Consider the following 18858-nt stretch of genomic DNA (forward strand, 5'->3'; position numbering starts at 1 on the left):
TAATCATTTTGTTGTCGATGTCCTTTCTCTTCAAAAGTGAAGTATAATAATAATTTTTCTAAACTCTTGTTTTTCAAAGATGCTAACTTTTGAACGCATGGTATTAATATCAAAATATCAAAAAATCTGCTATGAACACATATTTCATATTGTAAATTCGAAACAAATTTCGCATAAGGCTCTGAAGCCCGAAAGTTAAGGCCGACCGATTATAAAACTAAATAATCAAGTAACATAAATGACGCTTACAAGTATTTACGCACCCAAGGAAAGAAAATGTAATTATTCTACGCAATACTTTGTGAATTGTACTGGTAAATAAGGATTTTGAGGAATACGGAACGGATATTTAAAAATATAGTCACAATATTATAGATGTTCCTGAGAAATTAAATAATGATTATTGTAGCAGTAGAAAGGCTAGGTCACGCCGCTAGGTGGATTAATTCGGGTTTTTCTATTAGCACATAACTAGGCTGAAAACCCAGCAGCAATCGCTTACGCGTATCCGCTCTTGATGATGATTTGGAAAACACAATTATGATCACGTTTACTTATCCTAGCAACTAAAAAGCTGTGAAAATTATGTCACAAAACAATTCTACCGTGACCGCTTCTAATTCTGCGCATTTTTCTTTATATAAGTATTTTTTTAACATTGTGCATAACTATGATCATTGCTTTATTTTTTTTATAAATGTCTGTGAATATTACGACATTATTCACAAACGGGCCATAATATTTCAGAGCGAAATAATTTAACGTGAAACTGAAAATATTTTATATGACAGAAAACATCATCGTTAGCACCAACGCTAAGATTGTCCTTCTAAAAAATTAACAATTTATGATCTAAATTCTTTGCAATGATCAAATTACCCAGCATAATTAGAAAGAATAATTAGTTTAGTCATATTTTAGACAAAAAGAGTGATTGCATGTATTGCTTTCCATAGAAAAATGCGATGCAATAATGCGCAGATTTAGGCACAGATTTTTTATTCATGTTTCAAATTCTGCGCAGTAATGTATCCTACGAAGAAATCGCGAAAGAATACGTAACCCCGCCCAAATGGCTGAGGTATAGAGGCATGAAAATTCAAGTAGAATCTTTAACTTGCATTGATTGACATCCTGTGCTGTGTCTCGGGATCCGACCCTACGAGCACCAATTCATGAAACCATGTCTTCTATTTTTTTAAATGTCCAACCTCATGGGGCTGTCAGAGAGTGGGGAAGTGGTTTCTACATGAAAACACAATTTTTAGTATTAGTTTACAGTGTAATGTTCAGTATGCAGAAAACCCGAATCAATTCGCCCTTCACGTTATCGAGAATAAAATATTTAAAATGAGGCAATCAAAATGATAACAACATTCTTTTGCCACCCGGACAGCACAAGAAGACCGAATCATAGATTTAATTATGGTAATGGCTAATGCCGTATTTTTTGGTGTGCTTTCAGCGTATAAAGACATAAACAGCATGTCAGGAGTATTTATTTTCACTTTTTGGGTGCGCAAAATTAGGAGCAAACATGCGCAGAATTAGGAACATGGACAAGAGAGTGCGCAGAATTAGGCACCGTGGATAAGTTTACAAAACAAAAAATATACTCGATTGTTGGTCGACTTATAATTCCCATATTTTTTACCAGATATTATAGACCGTAGCACTACACGTTGCTGCTTTCCGCGTTTTTAATTTAAATCTAGAATACTTAGAATAGCGGAATAATCATAAAAATGTCTTAACTGCGCAGAATATGGTACGTTCACGGTACAATCAAAATCGCGCTGTGCTTGACTTTTGATAAGCATGTCTTTGCAAAATAAAATAGGTGCTTCAAAATGGTGTCCCGTAACGTTTTGTTTAACGCAAAAAGTAATTGAATGAAAAAGCACTTATCACACCATGATTCAACTAATCTGTATCGACGATAACAAATCTATTATTTTGATGACCGAATGCAAGTAAATATGTATTTATTATAAGTATGTATAAATATGATTACAATATAATAATATATTGTCATATTAAGGAATGTGCGGTAAAGACGGATACCTCAAGATTAAAATTCAATATCTACATAAGTATCTCTATTTGATATAGCCATACTACTAGTAAAACTGACGATGTACAAAAAGCTAATCAAACTGGTAGTTTTCCACGGACTTGAGACAGTAACTTTGCTTACGGAAGACATACGTGTGTTTGGACGAAAGATGATGCCGACTATTTTTGGCGGAGTACAAACGCAAAGCGGAGAGTAGCACAGGCATACTATGAGACACGAGTTGCAGGCACTACTAGGATAGATTCCCATCGTACGCCAGGCAAAAGTTGGAAGACTACGGTGGGCCGGTCACGTCGCAAGGATGCTGGTCGACCGTACAGTGAAATCCGTTCTCTTCAGCAACCCCACCGCAATTAGTGATAGTTTTTCCCCCTAGTATATGGAAAAAGACAAAAAGAGAAGTAGGCTGAAGAAACAGTGCGGTACCCTACATGATTAATTCAAAAACTACAAGCAAGACTATTCCTAATGGTAACCAGCTAGTGCAGCCGCAATGATACAAATCGTGAAAAAATAAGTTTCAGCAACGGAACAAATAACTTTTCATTTAATTCCTTTATCCAACTCGGACGATAGATTACCTCCAGAGCTAGAGCAACCTAACCAGTTCCTAGCCATAAGTCACTTTCGATTGTCGGCCCGGTAATAAAAACAGGCTCCAGTAAGCCAATCGAACACGTTTTCTCGCCCCTCCTCGGTTCCGTCCTTCCTCCGGTGAGATCTTGCTGGCAGAATTGTACACCGTCAATTGAGAGCCTGTCGTGTGCTGGCTGGCTAGCAATGTTAGTTATTCTTCTGTCCTCGGTAGCCTCGAGATGCCAACAAACCCGGGGCCTCTTTCACTTTCGATCCGCTTCCTCGCATCGCATCGTGTTCCACTGAAGCAGTAGGTTCTTCCTTTTGTCGCCTCCGACACCTCGGCGTTCGATTTCGATGGGCTCTTGATTAACGACGGCACTCCAGCCACCAGCAGCAGCCGCATCATCATCTTGATGTGTGTGTTGTTTGGTGGCAAAAGCATGAGAGAAGAGGAACGAGCCGGGCAAGCATGGGAAAATGTTGCAAAACCTTGTACCTACTATGCGCCGAGCCAGTTGCGATGGGTAGGTAATATTCCTCGGTCGGTTAGCGATTGTAACGTAATTTAGATGAGCGGTAATTATTCGAACTCGACGGTCTGTGTGCGAGGAGAGTTGAGTACGCCGTTTACACTGATACTACACGGCCACCTCGCATTGGCCGCTTGTAACGAGCGGGTGAAATTGATGCTTCAAAATCGTATATCGACGTGTAACGTGCAACGAAAGTCGATCGCAGCGATCTGGCAGCGTGAAAGATTGATACAGCGCCAAGATGCCAGCGAATAATGATTGAATGTTTGCTGTAAAAAGGTTGTTTTCAGCTTGCTCAACTTAAGTTACTTTCAAGCGGTGTGCTACCACTGTCAGTGGGTAGGTTATTCAACTGCTCCGACTAACAACGACTGCAGAGAATTTATGCAAATTTTTACGTCCAAGCACACGTGCTTGAGCTTCTTTGAAATTAAGCACGTTAATTATTCGATTCTCCCCTAACAGTTGAATTACCATTACCATTTCGATTAAATTTCTCAATTTTTCCTGTTTTGTTTTCAGAATCCAACTCCAACGACTGTTTCGGTCCAAACACAAAAGGGAACAACCCGCACTCTAGGATGAAGAATCACCGACAGTAGGCCAAGGAATATTTACGCGGTTGCTTAGTTTGGTTTTTTTCCTTCGAGACGCGGCTGTGCCATTATGACGTCATCCAATGACATAGGTAATGGTGGCGGCGGTGGAGGAGGAGGCGGAGGAGGAGGAGGAAGATCCGGTCATCATCATCATCATCACCACCGCCGGAATAGTAACAATGGTGGCAGCAACAACAACAACAACAACCACAACAACAATAACAATATCGTCGGCCGAAGGATTAGTAATGTGAGCGTAAACAATAACAGCAGCGTCAACAATCTGAATGGGTACAACAGCAATCACCACAATGGTGGCAACAGCAGTCCACGGATGAACCGGGACAAGGAGTGGGACTTTAAGGTAGGTCAATTTCCGATCCTTAACCAGTGAGTGTTGACTTTGAAGCTGAATAAACGTTTACGTTTGCCATCAATTTTAGTTCTCGCTTCTAATCAGTTCAATAAAGTTCAACAATCTTGGCGAGATGGGCCGCTAATTGCATACAATAAATGCGTTGGTCGAGCTCCACCACCGCCCGCCACCGGCCGGCCCGCTGGCCGATCGCACGTGAGCGCGTTCACACTTCACCGCTCGTCGTTCGGTTCAAGCGTGTAACGTCGGGCGATCATCGGTGCAATAAAACAAGCACCGATAAAATAACACAATTCAAACCGAACCACCATAATTAGCCGGTCCGTTGTGTTCGGTATAGGTTATGTGCTGCTGCAGCATTTCCATTTGGCCAGGCGAGACGCGAGAGAGCCCCCTCAAGGCTTACCATCGGTTGTACCCCCACGGGCACGGCAGTTCGATTCAGAAACATAATTATAGGAAGCACCCATTTTAACACCAATCACGGGCTGATTGTTGTTTAAGCTGCCCATTTTTTGTGCTGTGTTTACATTGTGATGCGCGCACGAGCACACACACACACCCACAGATGCGAGCTGAAGAAAATAGTGCCTCGGGGCTGGGGCGCCCGATGGTTCGCTGGTATCTAGTAGAGTAAATTGAAAACAATAATTACAATAAGCTGATCATTCTTGTTATGTTTTTTCTTCTCTATGGTATAACTGAATGAACAGATTAGTGTTGTTCAGCTAATATGGCGGTGTATGAGCGGCTTTTTTATGGTTATGGATCTGTTCTGAGAAGCATCAGCGTATTGTTAGTGACTGTTTTACTGTTAGTTCGCTTTGTAAAATAAGCCACGATTTAATCTGTCTTACTTGTTAATATTGTGAAGGAAAATCGACCCACTATTGCTGCCCATGAAGAGCCCGAACACTATTGACACGTCTCTCATTGCCGTAACTTGAGTGGAGTATCCCAGGGCAGGGAAGCAACTTGGGACCTCTTCTTCTTCTTCTTCTTCTTCAGCAGCATAGAGCCGGGGTGGCTCGTGCTGTTTCAAGCACTTGTCTCCATTCAACTCGGTCTTGGGCCACTCGTCGCCAATTTCCTAGTCGTCTCAGAAATCGCAAATCGCTTTCGACCTGGTCGAGCCATCGTGCACGTTGCCCCCCCCCCCTGTTCCTGGTGCCGGTGGGGTTGTTGAAGAGGACTATTTTCGTCGCACTGTCGTCCGGCATCCTTACGACGTGTCCGGCCCACCGTAGCCTGCTAACTTTCGCTAGATGTACGATGGGAGTCTCCCCAAGCAGTGCCTGTAGCTCGTGATTCATACGCCTCCGCCACTCTCCGCTTTCAGTTTGTACTCCGCCAAATATCGCCCGCAGCACTTTCCGCTCAAACACGGCAAGGGCGCGTATGTCCTCCGTAAGCAGTGTCACGGCTTCAAGTCCATAAAGAACTACCGGTCTAATAATGGTTTTGTACATTGTTAGCTTCGTGCGGCGGCGTATGCTTCCTGATCGTAGCGTTTTACGAAGGGCAAAGTAGGCCCGATTTCCCGCTTGGATGCGCCGCTGGATCTCCTTACTAGTGTTGTTGTCCGCGGTCACCAGCGATCCCAAATACACGAACTCCTCTACCACTTCTAGTTCATCGCCGTCAACCGTTACCGTCCGTGGAAGGCGCGCATTTGTTTCCTTTGAGCCTCTTCCTTTCATGTATTTGGCCTTCGACGCATTTATTTTTAGCCCAATTCTCCTAGACTCCGCTTTCAGTCTGGCGTAGATTGCCTCCGCCGTCGCAAAGTTCCTGGCAATGATATCGAAGTCATTTGCAAAGCCTAGAAGTTGGATACTCTTGGTAAAAATCGTGCCTCTCGTTTCGATGCCCGCTCGTCGGATCACCCCCTCAAGAGCGATGTTGAATAGCATGCAGGATAGACCGTCACCTTGTCTCAACCCTCGTCGCGTCTCGAAGGGACTCGAGAGTGTCCCAGAGATGCGTACGAAACACATCACTCGATCCAATGTTGCTCTGATCAGTCGCGTCAGTCTGTCCGGAAAACCGTATTCGTGCATTATCTGCCATAGCTTGTTTCGATCGACTGTATCGTATGCTGCTTTGAAATCAATAAAGATGTGATGCGTGAGCACGTTGTACTCCCGACATTTCTGCAAGATATGTCGGATAGTAAAAATTTTGTCCGTAGTTGCGCGAGCCCTCATGAAACCCGCCTGATAATTCCCTACGAAACCTTGTGCTATCGGTGACAGCCGGCGTAACAGTATCTGGGAGAGTACCTTGTAGGCGGCGTTTACCAGCGTAATACCACGATAGTTGCAGCAGTCAAGCCGATTACCCTTTTTGTAGATGGGACAAACCACTCCTTCCATCCATTCCTCCGGCTCCGGTAGCTCCCATATCCTCGAAATAACCCAGTGTAGAGCCTTTGCTAGCATGTTTATATGTTTACCATGTTTATAAAGCTCTGCCGGTAGGCGGTCCTTCCCAGCGGCTTTATTGGTCTTCAGCAGCCTGATTTCTCGTTTGACTTCTTGGAGGTCAGGTGCTAGGACATCACTATCTTCCATGGGCGCTCCTAGGTTAATTTCCGTTCCGCCTCCTTCTGCGACTTCGCCATTGAGGTGTTCATCGAAGAACTGCTTCCACCTGTCGACTTGGGACCTCTGCTGTTCACTATTTAATTCAGCGGCGTTGCATCTTTGCTCGACGGTGGCTGTAAACTTGTTTACTGTATTATGTTGTGAGATGTTTCGAAGACTGCTATCATTTGCAAAGATTACTGAATATTGACGTAGGACTACGGCTCTCAGGAAGATAGCTGGCAAAAATGCGAGTGTCACGAAGTTTCAGATTCGTAGGAGGGGGGCTCCTATACAAATGAAATACAAATTTCCTCATAACTCGAGAACTAATCAAGCAAATAGAACAAAATTTGGCATGTGAAAGTTTTCAAGGGCAAAAATATTTTCTATGGTGAATTAGGACCCCTCCCCACGTTAAGAGGGGGGGCTCCTATACAAAGGAAATATAAATTTCCTCATAACTCGAGAACTAATCAAGCAAATGGAACTAAATTTTGCATGTAAGTGTTTTTAGAGGCAAGAATTTTTTCTATGATGAATTAGGACTCCTACCCACTTTAGGAGGGGGGCTCCTATACAAATGAAAAACAAATTTCTTCATAAATCGAGAATTAATCAATCAAATGGAACCAAATTCGACATGTAAGTGTTTTTAGAGGCAAGAATTTTTTCTATGATGAATTAGGACTCCTACCCACTTTAGGAGGGGGGCCTCCCATACAAATGAAATACAAATTTCCTCGTAATTCGAAAACTAATCAAGCAAATAGAACAAAATTTGGCATGTGAAAGTTTTCAAGGGCAAAAATATTTTCTATGGTGAATTAGGACCCCTCCCCACGTTAAGAGGGGGGGCTCCTATACAAAGGAAATATAAATTTCCTCATAACTCGAGAACTAATCAAGCAAATGGAACTAAATTTTGCATGTAAGTGTTTTTAGAGGCAAGAATTTTTTCTATGATGAATTAGGACTCCTACCCACTTTAGGAGGGGGGCTCCTATACAAATGAAAAACAAATTTCTTCATAAATCGAGAATTAATCAATCAAATGGAACCAAATTCGACATGTAAGTGTTTTTAGAGGCAAGAATTTTTTCTATGATGAATTAGGACTCCTACCCACTTTAGGAGGGAGGCCTCCCATACAAATGAAATACAAATTTCCTCGTAATTCGAAAACTAATCAAGCAAATAGAACAAAATTTGGCATGTGAAAGTTTTCAAGGGCAAAAATATTTTCTATGGTGAATTAGGACCCCTCCCCACGTTAAGAGGGGGGGCTCCTATACAAATGAAATACAAATTTCCTCATAACTCGAGAACTAATCAAGCAAATAGAACCAAATTTGGCATGTGGAGGTTTTTGGAGGCAAAAATATTTTCTATGGTGTATTAGGACCTCTCCCCACTTTAGGAGGGGGGGCTCCTATACAAATGAAAAACAAATTGCCTCATAAATCGAGAACTAATCAAGCAAATGGAACCAAAGTTGGCATGTGGGTGTTTTTGGAGAAATTTTTTTTTTCTATGATGAATTGGGACCCCTCCCCACTTTAGGAGGGCGGGCTCCTATACAAATGAAATACAAATTTCCTCATAACTCGAGAACTAATCAAGCAAATAGAACAAAATTTGGCATGTGAAAGTTTTCAAGGGCAAAAATATTTTCTATGGTGAATTAGGACCCCTCCCCACGTTAAGAGGGGGGGCTCCTATACAAAGGAAATATAAATTTCCTCATAACTCGAGAACTAATCAAGCAAATGGAACTAAATTTTGCATGTAAGTGTTTTTAGAGGCAAGAATTTTTTCTATGATGAATTAGGACTCCTACCCACTTTAGGAGGGGGGCTCCTATACAAATGAAAAACAAATTTCTTCATAAATCGAGAATTAATCAATCAAATGGAACCAAATTCGACATGTAAGTGGTTTTGGGGGCAAGATTTTTTTCTATTGTGAATTAAGACCCCTCTTCTCTTTAGAAAGCGAAGTATGACCTATCTCCCTGTTCTGGCCACACTGGTGAGGCCCTCGCGCAACGAACTTAAGTTGACAGCCATGCTAGTTGATAGTCGTATGGTTGTCAGAAAAATAAACAAGTCAGAAGAAAATAAACAGTGGAGAGAAGAAAAGTTGTAGAAAATTGAAAGTCATCCTAGATAGTTGAAGTTAAACTTGTTAATAGGGAAATTTAAAGCTAATCGGAAGGATTAGTTTGGAAAGCATAAGAGTTGGACAGATTTCTTAAAGTGAGTTTTAAAGGAAGCGCGAGAAGGATAGTTGTTTTGTTTGCGGAAAGTGTTTAGGAAAAGCAACATAATTTGAGTAAGTCTAATGAAGAGAATTTGATGGACTTTGATGTTTTACAACCATTGATTCATAACTATAGGTACGAGTGTACATACGGAAACGATTAAAACGGAAAAGTAAAAACACTACAACACTACAAATAGCGGAATTGTGAGTAATTGATAATGAATTATAGTAACAAATGAAACTTAAGCCGGAAATATATTCATTAGGGTGGTTCAAGTTAAACGACGAACGACAGGAAAAGAAGTTCACATAAAGACAGATAGAAAACAATAATGTGAGTAGAAAGCAAGAAAAACATTAAGACAAAAATAATACTAACGGTCGAAATATATTTTTAGTTTTGATCGACGCTAAAAAGGCTCGAATTGCAAAGATCGTTTCTTATTCTGCGGCGTCACAACACTCCCCTTTAAGAGGGTGGGCTTCCATACAAAAGAAATGCAAATTTCCTCTTATCTCGAGAACTAATCAAGCAAATAGAACCAAATTTGGCATGTGGGAGTTTTAGATGGCAGAAATTTTTTCTATGGTGAATTACGACCCCTACCTCTTTTAAGAGGGGGGGCTCCCATACAAATGTAATACAAATTTCCTTATAACTTGAGTACTAATCAAGCAAATGGAACCAAATTTGGCATGTGAGAGATTTTGAAGTCTTGAATTTATTTTATGATAGTTAGAGAGCTCTCACCCCTGTGGTAGGGGGATATGGACTCTCATACAAATAAAACAGAAATTTTTTCGAAACTTAAAAACTAATTCAACTCGAGAAATTCGAGACTCTTCCATAAAACATTAGTCAATAACAAGACCACAAAAACTATCTATAGTAACACTAGATCATTCAGGACGAGACGGCCGCAAGTCGGAAGCGCCGCCCACTAGGGGGAGGCAACTCCCCGCAGAAATCACTACTGTCTAGGTTTATTTGTTTTCCTAGGTCTACCTGGATTTCCTGGAACGAGCGACAGCGAGTAAGGAGAGGATCGCGAAATGGTACTTTCCACAAAAACGTTTTCCGTGAAATGGTACATTCCACTTAAGGTTTTTCGCAAAATGATATTCGCCGAAATTTTGTACAATCGTGGCGAATACTACTATCCGCTTTCTGGATATGCAATGAGGGGACAGGGGAGTTGTTTTCTACTTTACTGTGAGGAAAAATTGCAAATTTGTATATCAAACTACCCATTCCTGGTAACTAATAAGCATTAACATAAGCAGCAAATCGGCGTATCTGGTATTTTATACTGCACGCTGTTGTATATATAGCTTTTTGACTGCAATGGTGTTGTAAATTGGCATCCAAAATTGTATTCAAATTCTTCGTGTCGGTAATTAGCTGTAAATTAGCATTATCAGCACTATAAGAAGGTTATCAGTAAAGTAGCTGTATATTTTGCCAAAATAGCATTTAAGTAGCATTTAAGGCGACTTTAATGCTTATTGGCCTACATTTGAATAGCATTGGTGATGCTTATTGGTTACCTGAGATGCTTTCATAGTTACGTAACTGCGAAAATGAATCATCTAAGGTTGAACTCCTCAGAAATTTGCAAAACTCGAGATTGTGACAAAGATCATCCGAGATTCATGATTTATGTACAACACAGGTTAATTTGTGGCAATACGAAGTTTGTCGGGTCAGCTAGTATATTATATATCTTTTTTTCGTAATTATTGGCTTTACAAGAAAATTTTCGAGTATCAAGGCCAGTCTCATATAGCTGGTGCTTACATACTGAGTGTCGTTTCGTATAGCAATTTCGCATCGTTTGCTTTTGTGGCCTCGCTCGTTGCATTTTTCCGGCAGCGTCTATTTCTAAAATTCATTTTTGAATTTGCCTGAGCTCACATAACATTGACGTGTTTATAAACCGTGACTTATATTGAAGCGTTATAAACGAGGTATCTCGCGCATTGAAATCGTGAAACAGGATAGGAAACAGGAACACCGCGCGCGTAATTTCGATTATATGATTATTAAATCTCAAAAACTTGATAGCTTTTGAATAGCTCCCCGATAGTGTTTAGGGTTTATAGGATATTTCATGATCGAAGGATGCCAAAAGGTATCTCGCGCAGCTATGGTTTTTGATGTAATTGCCAAAACGGGTTTAGTTTGTCTCAAGACGGCTTTCGCGTATAGTAACAAATGTCTATCTATGTTTGTACAATTCCCCTTGTAAAAAAAGGCCCATTGCTATGAACGGTTGTTCTGCTAAGATAGGTGGTAGTCCTCATATATACATATATACATACTTTATCAAAACTGGAAAGTTCTAAATGATGATGGAAACGTTCAAACATCATGAGATAGCAAGATGGTTGGATGTTCATCAAAACATTAACGAATTTTAATGCTTAACTGGTAGAATCAACCACCTGTCCGTCTTACCCACCCTGTTCGTCTTACCGGCAGTTCCCCTACGTTCAAATTCATACTAATTTGATACCTGTGCTTAGGAAGTACGCCAGAGTGCAAAACCACCCCACTGCTCCAACCAATTTTCATGTTTGAACATTAAACCTAGTCCAATTTGATACCCTAAAAGTAAACAATTTCGGTAAAGTGTAACACCACCCCTTTTCTTCAACCGGCTTTATCTTGAAACAGTGCATCTAGTCCAACTTTGTGTTCTGAAAGAGAAACGTCAGGGAAAAGAGAACGGTCATCCTTTTGTTTTGCCGGATTGTATCCATATAGAGTAGGGCAGGGCATACGTGCAATGTTTGCAGTTGTCATCAATTTTCCCGAAAGTGCGAAGTTTAAATTTATGAAATTAGCACAGCGCTAGCTAACAAAACCATAATATCTTCAATCTGCGATATGTTTCTGAAAGGAATATTCACAATTTGCACCTTTTCTGTTTTCCACTCGCGTACTGCAGCCTGCGTCAGATCGAAATTTTACCAAACGTTTTTTTTTTGTTGTTTCGCCAGCGAATAGACACTGTTTTCCTTCTGCCAGCATCTGTAGAGCACACAGTTTTTGCCAGATATCTATAATACAGTGCCTAAAACTGTATATAATTAGCTGTGTTCATGAATCGCACTTTTCCCCCGCTAGGCGCTTGACAGAGTTTGATCAAATTACTGAAAAGCGAAATATACTTTTGTAAATTCTTCTCATCGCATTTTCAATAAAGATATATGTGAGTGATGTAAGACGTAGCTACAATATTTCAACAAGTAATATCCTCCTGTTGATATCGTATTTGCCGTATAACGAAATATTACATCGAAATCGCTCTAAAATAACATTTGCACATAACTCAGCAACTATGCTTCGTAAACAACAAATGTTTACGATAGTCAACAATCCATGCCAACGTAGTTGATTTACTCGGAATCTGCACTGATAAATCATTGACTCGCACTTTAACCCCCATCGCACCTTGCCCCTCCGTACTCTACTGCATACATTTGCTCGGAACTGTTGACTTGCACGGAAACAGAGCTGAAGGGATATGACGCACCAATTCTCAAAGCGACGAAAATCAGCGACTGTCTTATCTGAGAATAGTTCTTGAGCGTTCCATTTGCTCCTTTGCGTCAGTTGAGTGTCGAAAGGAACTAGTAAGATGCAGAGGACGTTAGCTAATTGATATTTTAACTGGCTGTCCACACGATAGTTGTAAGATAAGTATATGTACTTCAAATCAATCTATCACAATGAATGGTGCTATTTACCTACCTTTGATAACCTAAAATAGTTATTAATTTTTTCGATTTAACCGTAGTTTTAAGCAAGCTCCTGTAAGCTAACTTCGTCAACTGCATACCAATTTCTTAACGTTGACTAGTGCTACAAGTCATGCACAAATTGTCAAAATGCGAAATCATCGCCAATCATTAGAAGATGTGCAGTGCATGTAGCTCGAGATTCATCCGTCTGCGCCACTCTCCGTTTTCCGTTTGTACTCCGCTAAAAATAGTCCGCAACATCTTTCGTTCAAATACGGCTAGTGCACGTATGTCCTCCGTAAGCAAAGTTACTGTCTCAAGTCCATAGAGGACTACCGGTTGGATTAGCGTTTTGTACATCGTCAGCTTTGTGCGGCGGCGTACGCTCCTTGATCGAAGCGTCATGCAGAGGGAAAAGTGGGCTCGATTTCCAGCTCGAATGCGTCGTTGGATCGTACTCGTATTATGGTCGCCGGTGACCACTTGATCAAAGACCCAAATTTACGAACGCATCAACCACTTCCAGTTCATCGCCGGCAATAGTCACTGTCCGTGGCAGGCAAACGTTACTTTATCGGGAGCCTCTTTCTACCATATATTTGGTTTTTGACGCATTAGTTTGCAACCCTATCGGCTGATCAGTTTCCTGCAGAATCGTATTATTTGAAGCGAAGGACGTGTCGTCGAATGCGCCTCCAATGTCAAGAAAAGCACAAAGTGCCGTCTGTAGATATTGGAGCGACATTTCAATCAGTGTCACTAGGCAGTGAAGCGCGCGTTCCGTAGATTTGCCGCGTTGGTAAGCCCGGTGAGCCGTTGGACACATTGCGTGATGATGACTCAACTTGCCGCTGTCCGTCGGCGTCGCTTCCAGTGAGTGGTCACTGTCGAACCCGGGAAATACGTGTTCATGAGAATCTTCAACGTTTCCCTACTGGCTTACCTGACCTACTGCGAATATACGTGTTATTGCAACAAAAAGGTAATCTACCGTTTTATTCGTTTATAACGCATATGCAGCTAATATCGATAACAAACGATTTTTTGTAAGTTGTGCTTTTGTTTTCCAGATTTTCCAGATAAGCGGACTTGAACCAATTTGACTTGAACAGAAATTTGGTTTTATCTGCTCGATCTTATGCTCTACAGCGATCAGAAGAGCGTAGTGTGCGAAGCGAAGAATCTAGCTAACCTTTCCTGTGATTTTTCTGGCGGAGCGCGACTTTGCTAGTGGTCTGATGCGCATAATCCGATGTGACATACACTCCGGTAAATGAAGTTGTGTCTAAAACTCTCTCATTTATCGATCTATATTATAATGCGATTATAATTAACGATTCAGATCTCATAGGTTTAATTCAAAAGATATCGGAAATTACTCACTAAAATACTCGTGAGTTTCGCTCGGGCTCATCACTTACAATAACTACTTTCCTAAGGCTAAATCTGTGCATGATATTGCTTCCCTGCAATCCCATTCACGATCGGTGGAAATTTGGACTCCTCACATCTATCACCACTCAGCTGAAGGGCTTCAAATTTCCGGTTGGTCGCTTGCCGATCAATCGTTCCTATAGACTCTCCGACATCCTCAATTTGCTGCTTTGCTAGCTCCACACAGGACACAAACCGCTGGTCGTACTCAGTTCCGCGTTGAAAGTTTTCCATAGCATGCAACAGTTGGCGTTCCGCTTGTTTCAGCTTGCTCTTAGCCTCCTCGTACCGTTGCTGCCGTTTGAGCTGCTTTGCCTGCTCGAGCAGTTGAATGCCGTCCTGTTGAGATTTGATGCCTTCGTTGAACAGTGCGTTACCGTCCATCTTCAGACTGCAGGCGTTACTTAGCGCCAACAGTTTCCCGTCGGTCGGAGCGAGCTGAAGCGCTTTTCGAAGCAAGCTAGTCGTCTCTTGGAACTTGCCAACTGCCACTTTCGAGTGGTCACTATTCTCCGCGAACCATGCATCGTTCCACGTCTTCTCGGCCATCATTCGGAGGCATTTTGCCTGCTTGATTTTATATGCTACACGTTCACTTTCAACCGATGATTTATGGTGTGCTTTCTGATATTTGGCTTGTGCATCTGCATATTTGTGCTGAACAAACAATTTATCTCCTTCATCGCATAAAGCTTTTGCCTGCAGTTCCGTTTTGCATCTGGCTACGTTTGCTTTGTACTTCAAATATTGCGTTCGAACCTGACAGCTATCGTAAGCCTGTTGATATTTGTTTTGAGCTTCGTTGAAATTACCCTGACCGAACAAAGCATTTCCTTCGTCATTGAAGTTGGCAGCCTTCATCTCCCGGCTTGCCTCGTCTCTTTTGATACGGAAAGTTTCGATTCTAGCATAACCACTAGTACAAGTACTACAAGCCCGATCAAGCTTCTCGTATGCTTCTCTGTATTGCGCTTGATTCAGCAATTCATTACCTTCTTTAAACAGGGCATCGGCTGCTTTACGTTTGTGTTCCGCCTCTACTGCATCGTCTCTATTTGTTTTGTATTTATTACGTTCGAAATCGATTATTGATGTATCGTAAGCTTGCTGGTACTTCTCAAGAGCATCACTAAATTTACTCTGACGATACAAAGCGTCTCCCTCGTTGTTCAAACTAGCTGCATCCATTTCCCTTCTAGCTGCATCTCTACTTTTAGCAAATCGATTTTTTTCACTATAATTGCTCGTGCAAGTATTCCAAGCCTGGTTAAACTTATCATACGCCTCTTTGTATTGACCTTGACCATTGAATAAAGCAGCGCCTTCCTGATGCAATTGATCAGCTTGCTTATTTTTAACTAACTCTTCCTCAAGCCGAGCTTTCTCCTTATTGGACCAGTATTGCTCACATTGCCCCCCAATCTGAGACGTATCGTAGGCTCGCTGATATTTACTCTGAGCATCACTGAATTTTCCCTGAGCGAAAAGTCGATCCCCTTCAGAGTTTAAATCAGCTGCTTCTGCCTCGTTCTTCGCAACATCCCTATTCTGTTTGAATTTTGCTTTTTCACTGTAATCGCTAGTACATTTGCTATAAGCTTGATTGTATTTCACGTGGGCCGCCCTATACTGTTTTTGATTAATCAACAAATTACCTTCACGATTCAACTGATCCGCTTGGCGGTTTTTCAACTGCTCATCAGCTCTTTTTAACGCTACTTCTATATTCCTTTTATAGATATTTTCCTCAATAGCGACCTGTGACTTGTTATAAGCTTGTTGATATTTATCCTTAGCTTTATCGAAATACCCCTGACTAAAAAATCGATCCCCTTCGGCGTTCAAATCAGCCGCCTTCATCTCTCTTTGGGCACTATCCCTATTATTTTTAAATTCATCCTCTTGACTGTACCCGCTAGTGCACAAAATATACGCCTGGTTGTACTTGTCGTAAGCCTCTCCATACCTTCTCCCGTTAAACAAACCATTACCCTCTCGATTTAGTTGCTCTGCTAGCTGGTTTTTCAACTGCTCCTCAGCTCGTCTTGCCGCTGTCTCCCTGTTCGATGCGTAGGTCCTCCTTGCGTTAGGCTCTTTCGAATGATCGTAAGCTAGCCGGTATTTTTGCTCAGCTTCTCCGAATTTCTCCTGCCTAAACAACCTGTTCCCTTCGGCGTTCCAATCGGCTGCTTGCGCTTCCGTTTCGGCCTTATCCCTTTTACTTTTGAATGAAGCCTCCTGGCTATAGCCATTAGTACACTTGAGGTAGGCTTGTCTAAACTTTTCCAATGCCTCTCGGTATTTGCCTTGACTCCACAGCTCATTCCCACGCTGTCCTAGCTCGTCCGCTTGGCGGTTTTTGCGTCGATTCTCCTCCGCCTTGGCGGACGATATCTCGTCGCCACTAGCTTCGTCGAAATACAGCGTGTCCTCTCCGGTACACAGCTGGCCATCGTTGAACGCTTGATCGCCCAAGTAGAAGAGTCCCGGAATTACGAACAGTCCTGATAAAACCGCTTGCGTAGTGGTAATGTCAATATAATAGTAGATCTTAGTGACGCCATATTCGGTATAACGGCTGTATCTTTTTACTTCATGAGCGCTGTTGCATTTGTCGTCCAACGCCTCTTTAGAGTAGTTGCTGACGTGTTTCATGTTAGGTTGTACTATCACAGTATGTGTGTGTGTGCAATATGTAATAATTGATCTAAAAAGTCGTATGCTGTAGAATATAGAAAATAGCAGAATTTTAATTTACCTTGTCACCAGGAACTTATGTGAATGTGATGGGAATGAATATGAAATGAAGAAACTTAGAAGAAGCGTTCAATAATACTCTGGACGAAAACACGTTGAGCAACTGGTATTTTATGTGTTAAACAAGTATGCCAAATCTTGTCGAGAACGGTTCAACAGTTTTGAAGTAGGACTACTTCTTTGATTTCTATATTGGGGTGCACTTTAGAAAAACGAAAAGGGAACATGTAACGAAAAGTGGTTATGGTTTGCACGCTTATAACTCAGTCATCCGTCAACAGATTCTAGAGATATTGGTATCAATCGATTGGAAACTTTTCAAAAAATCCATAACAATACAACAGATTCCATGTTTTCCAAACAAACGTTTAATAATTGAGAAAATTTTAGACGGATATTCATTATTTCATTATTTTCATGTTTTTGCCTTCCCACGCCAATGCTTCCCTAGCACAGATGACAGAAATATATACGAAATGAGCTATGGGTTAAGCTGACCTTTGATTGTATTTAATTTACGCTCTATAGAATCCGCTCGAAAATTGTTGAGCTTCAGCGGTTGCTGCTTGCTCGGAATAAGGCATCGAAGACATTCAAATTCACCAAGCAAGACGCCAACAAACCGAAGAAGTAACCGACTCGGCCGCCAGCGAACGATATGGTTTTTGCTGCTATCAATACCCAGTAAAATCAATGGATCCTCGCTGCAAGCCGTTAGAAGTAAATCGCCGCTAGCCACAATTGTGACGTTCCAAGGTTGGACACATTCGTGAAAAAGGTTTTGAAATTAGCTGTCGAAAAGCTGGTCCAAAAAAAGAACAGGCGATTCCGATTCGTTCAAGGTTGATAAAACGGACGAAAACAATTTATCTTTGCTAACTGCTGCAAAGGCGGCTCCGATTAAAGCTGTACTAGTAAATATGCGATGGTGCCCCCGAACAAAAATCTACTAAGCCAATGAAAACCGTAGCAAAGGCACCGAAAGCCCCAGAGTCAAAGGAAGTCGTTCCAGCGGAGAAGGTGCCCGAAAAAAACTGCTGCCTAGATGTAAATTTCGTTGATTTGCATTACTAATATCTGGTAGAAAACAATCAGTTCTTTTAAGAACTACTGAATAAAAGTATACGAAGCAGTAAAATTGATTTTTCTCCCATTTTAAAGTGATGTTGGCAGTTTAGTATGAGCGTTCGAAGTATGAGCCCGTCAGAAATTACATGTTTAAACTGTATTTAAGACAAACACAACTGTGAGTGCACGTCTGCCATGCTCGTTGCCGTGCCATCCCTGTGTTCAAACAATGTACGGAGTACGGTTTGTACCGCCTTTCTTTCGTGTCTATGATTCTCTGCCCTACGTTGATCCGCCTTTGTTACAACTTGCTGCCATTTGCTCTGGTATATAATCAGAAGTAAGTCGGCGAACGGCATCATTTTCGCATTGACATCGGTACGGTACAGAGCAGACAGCAGAGAGTTGCGATTATATCTCCCTCACTGGACTCGGCAAACTGGTAAAACGCAGCGCAGCGGCAGCAGCAGCAGCAGCAGCAGCCGATCATTGTTTGGTGTAGAGTGCGCAGAACGCGTTGGTACCGGAGCATTGATCTATTATCTGCTATATTAGAATATTTGGTTACGGGAGCGGAAGAGCTTGAATTAATGGAAAATGCTCTGTCCGGTAACCATTGTCACCATTGCCCTGAGAGGTGTTGTTTCAAACATTCAAGCCATTCTGCTGGCCGGATTTTCAACCTCATAAATTACCACAACCCGTCCTTTTTAGGACGAACGAATTTGTTAATGAAGAGATGAAAATTTTCTGTATACTAAATTTCTTTATTTAAATTTCCAAATGTCGCTGATTCTTTAAATCATGAAGAATTTCTTCTGAATTGATCTATAAAACG

At 41.6% G+C, this 18858-nt stretch overlaps 2 protein-coding genes across 4 annotated transcripts in view; one reads left to right on the forward strand and one right to left on the reverse strand.

Moving 5' to 3' along the window:
• The window catches only part of LOC128732817 (bis(5'-adenosyl)-triphosphatase ENPP4-like), a 138634-nt gene that overhangs the window by 110563 nt on the left and 9213 nt on the right, over positions 1–18858 (reverse strand). The window contains exon 2 of one of the 2 annotated variants that reach the window (XM_053826218.1): positions 14088–16917. The exons of the other annotated variant lie outside the window; for it this stretch is intronic. Coding sequence (XP_053682193.1) covers positions 14202–16850 — 2649 coding nt within the window. The 5' untranslated portion in view covers positions 16851–16917 and the 3' untranslated portion in view covers positions 14088–14201. Of the gene's footprint in view, positions 1–14087; positions 16918–18858 lie in introns of those variants that run through there. 2 annotated transcript variants of the gene reach the window in all.
• LOC128732816 (uncharacterized) overlaps positions 1–18858 on the forward strand; it is a 128548-nt gene that overhangs the window by 90129 nt on the left and 19561 nt on the right. For both annotated transcript variants that reach the window (XM_053826216.1, XM_053826217.1), the window contains exon 2: positions 3712–4152. In XM_053826216.1, coding sequence (XP_053682191.1) covers positions 3856–4152 — 297 coding nt within the window. In that variant the 5' untranslated portion in view covers positions 3712–3855. The remainder of the gene's footprint in view (positions 1–3711; positions 4153–18858) is intronic.

The sequence above is a fragment of the Sabethes cyaneus genome, chromosome 1 (assembly GCF_943734655.1).
Source record: "Sabethes cyaneus chromosome 1, idSabCyanKW18_F2, whole genome shotgun sequence".
NCBI lineage: Eukaryota > Metazoa > Arthropoda > Insecta > Diptera > Culicidae > Sabethes > Sabethes cyaneus.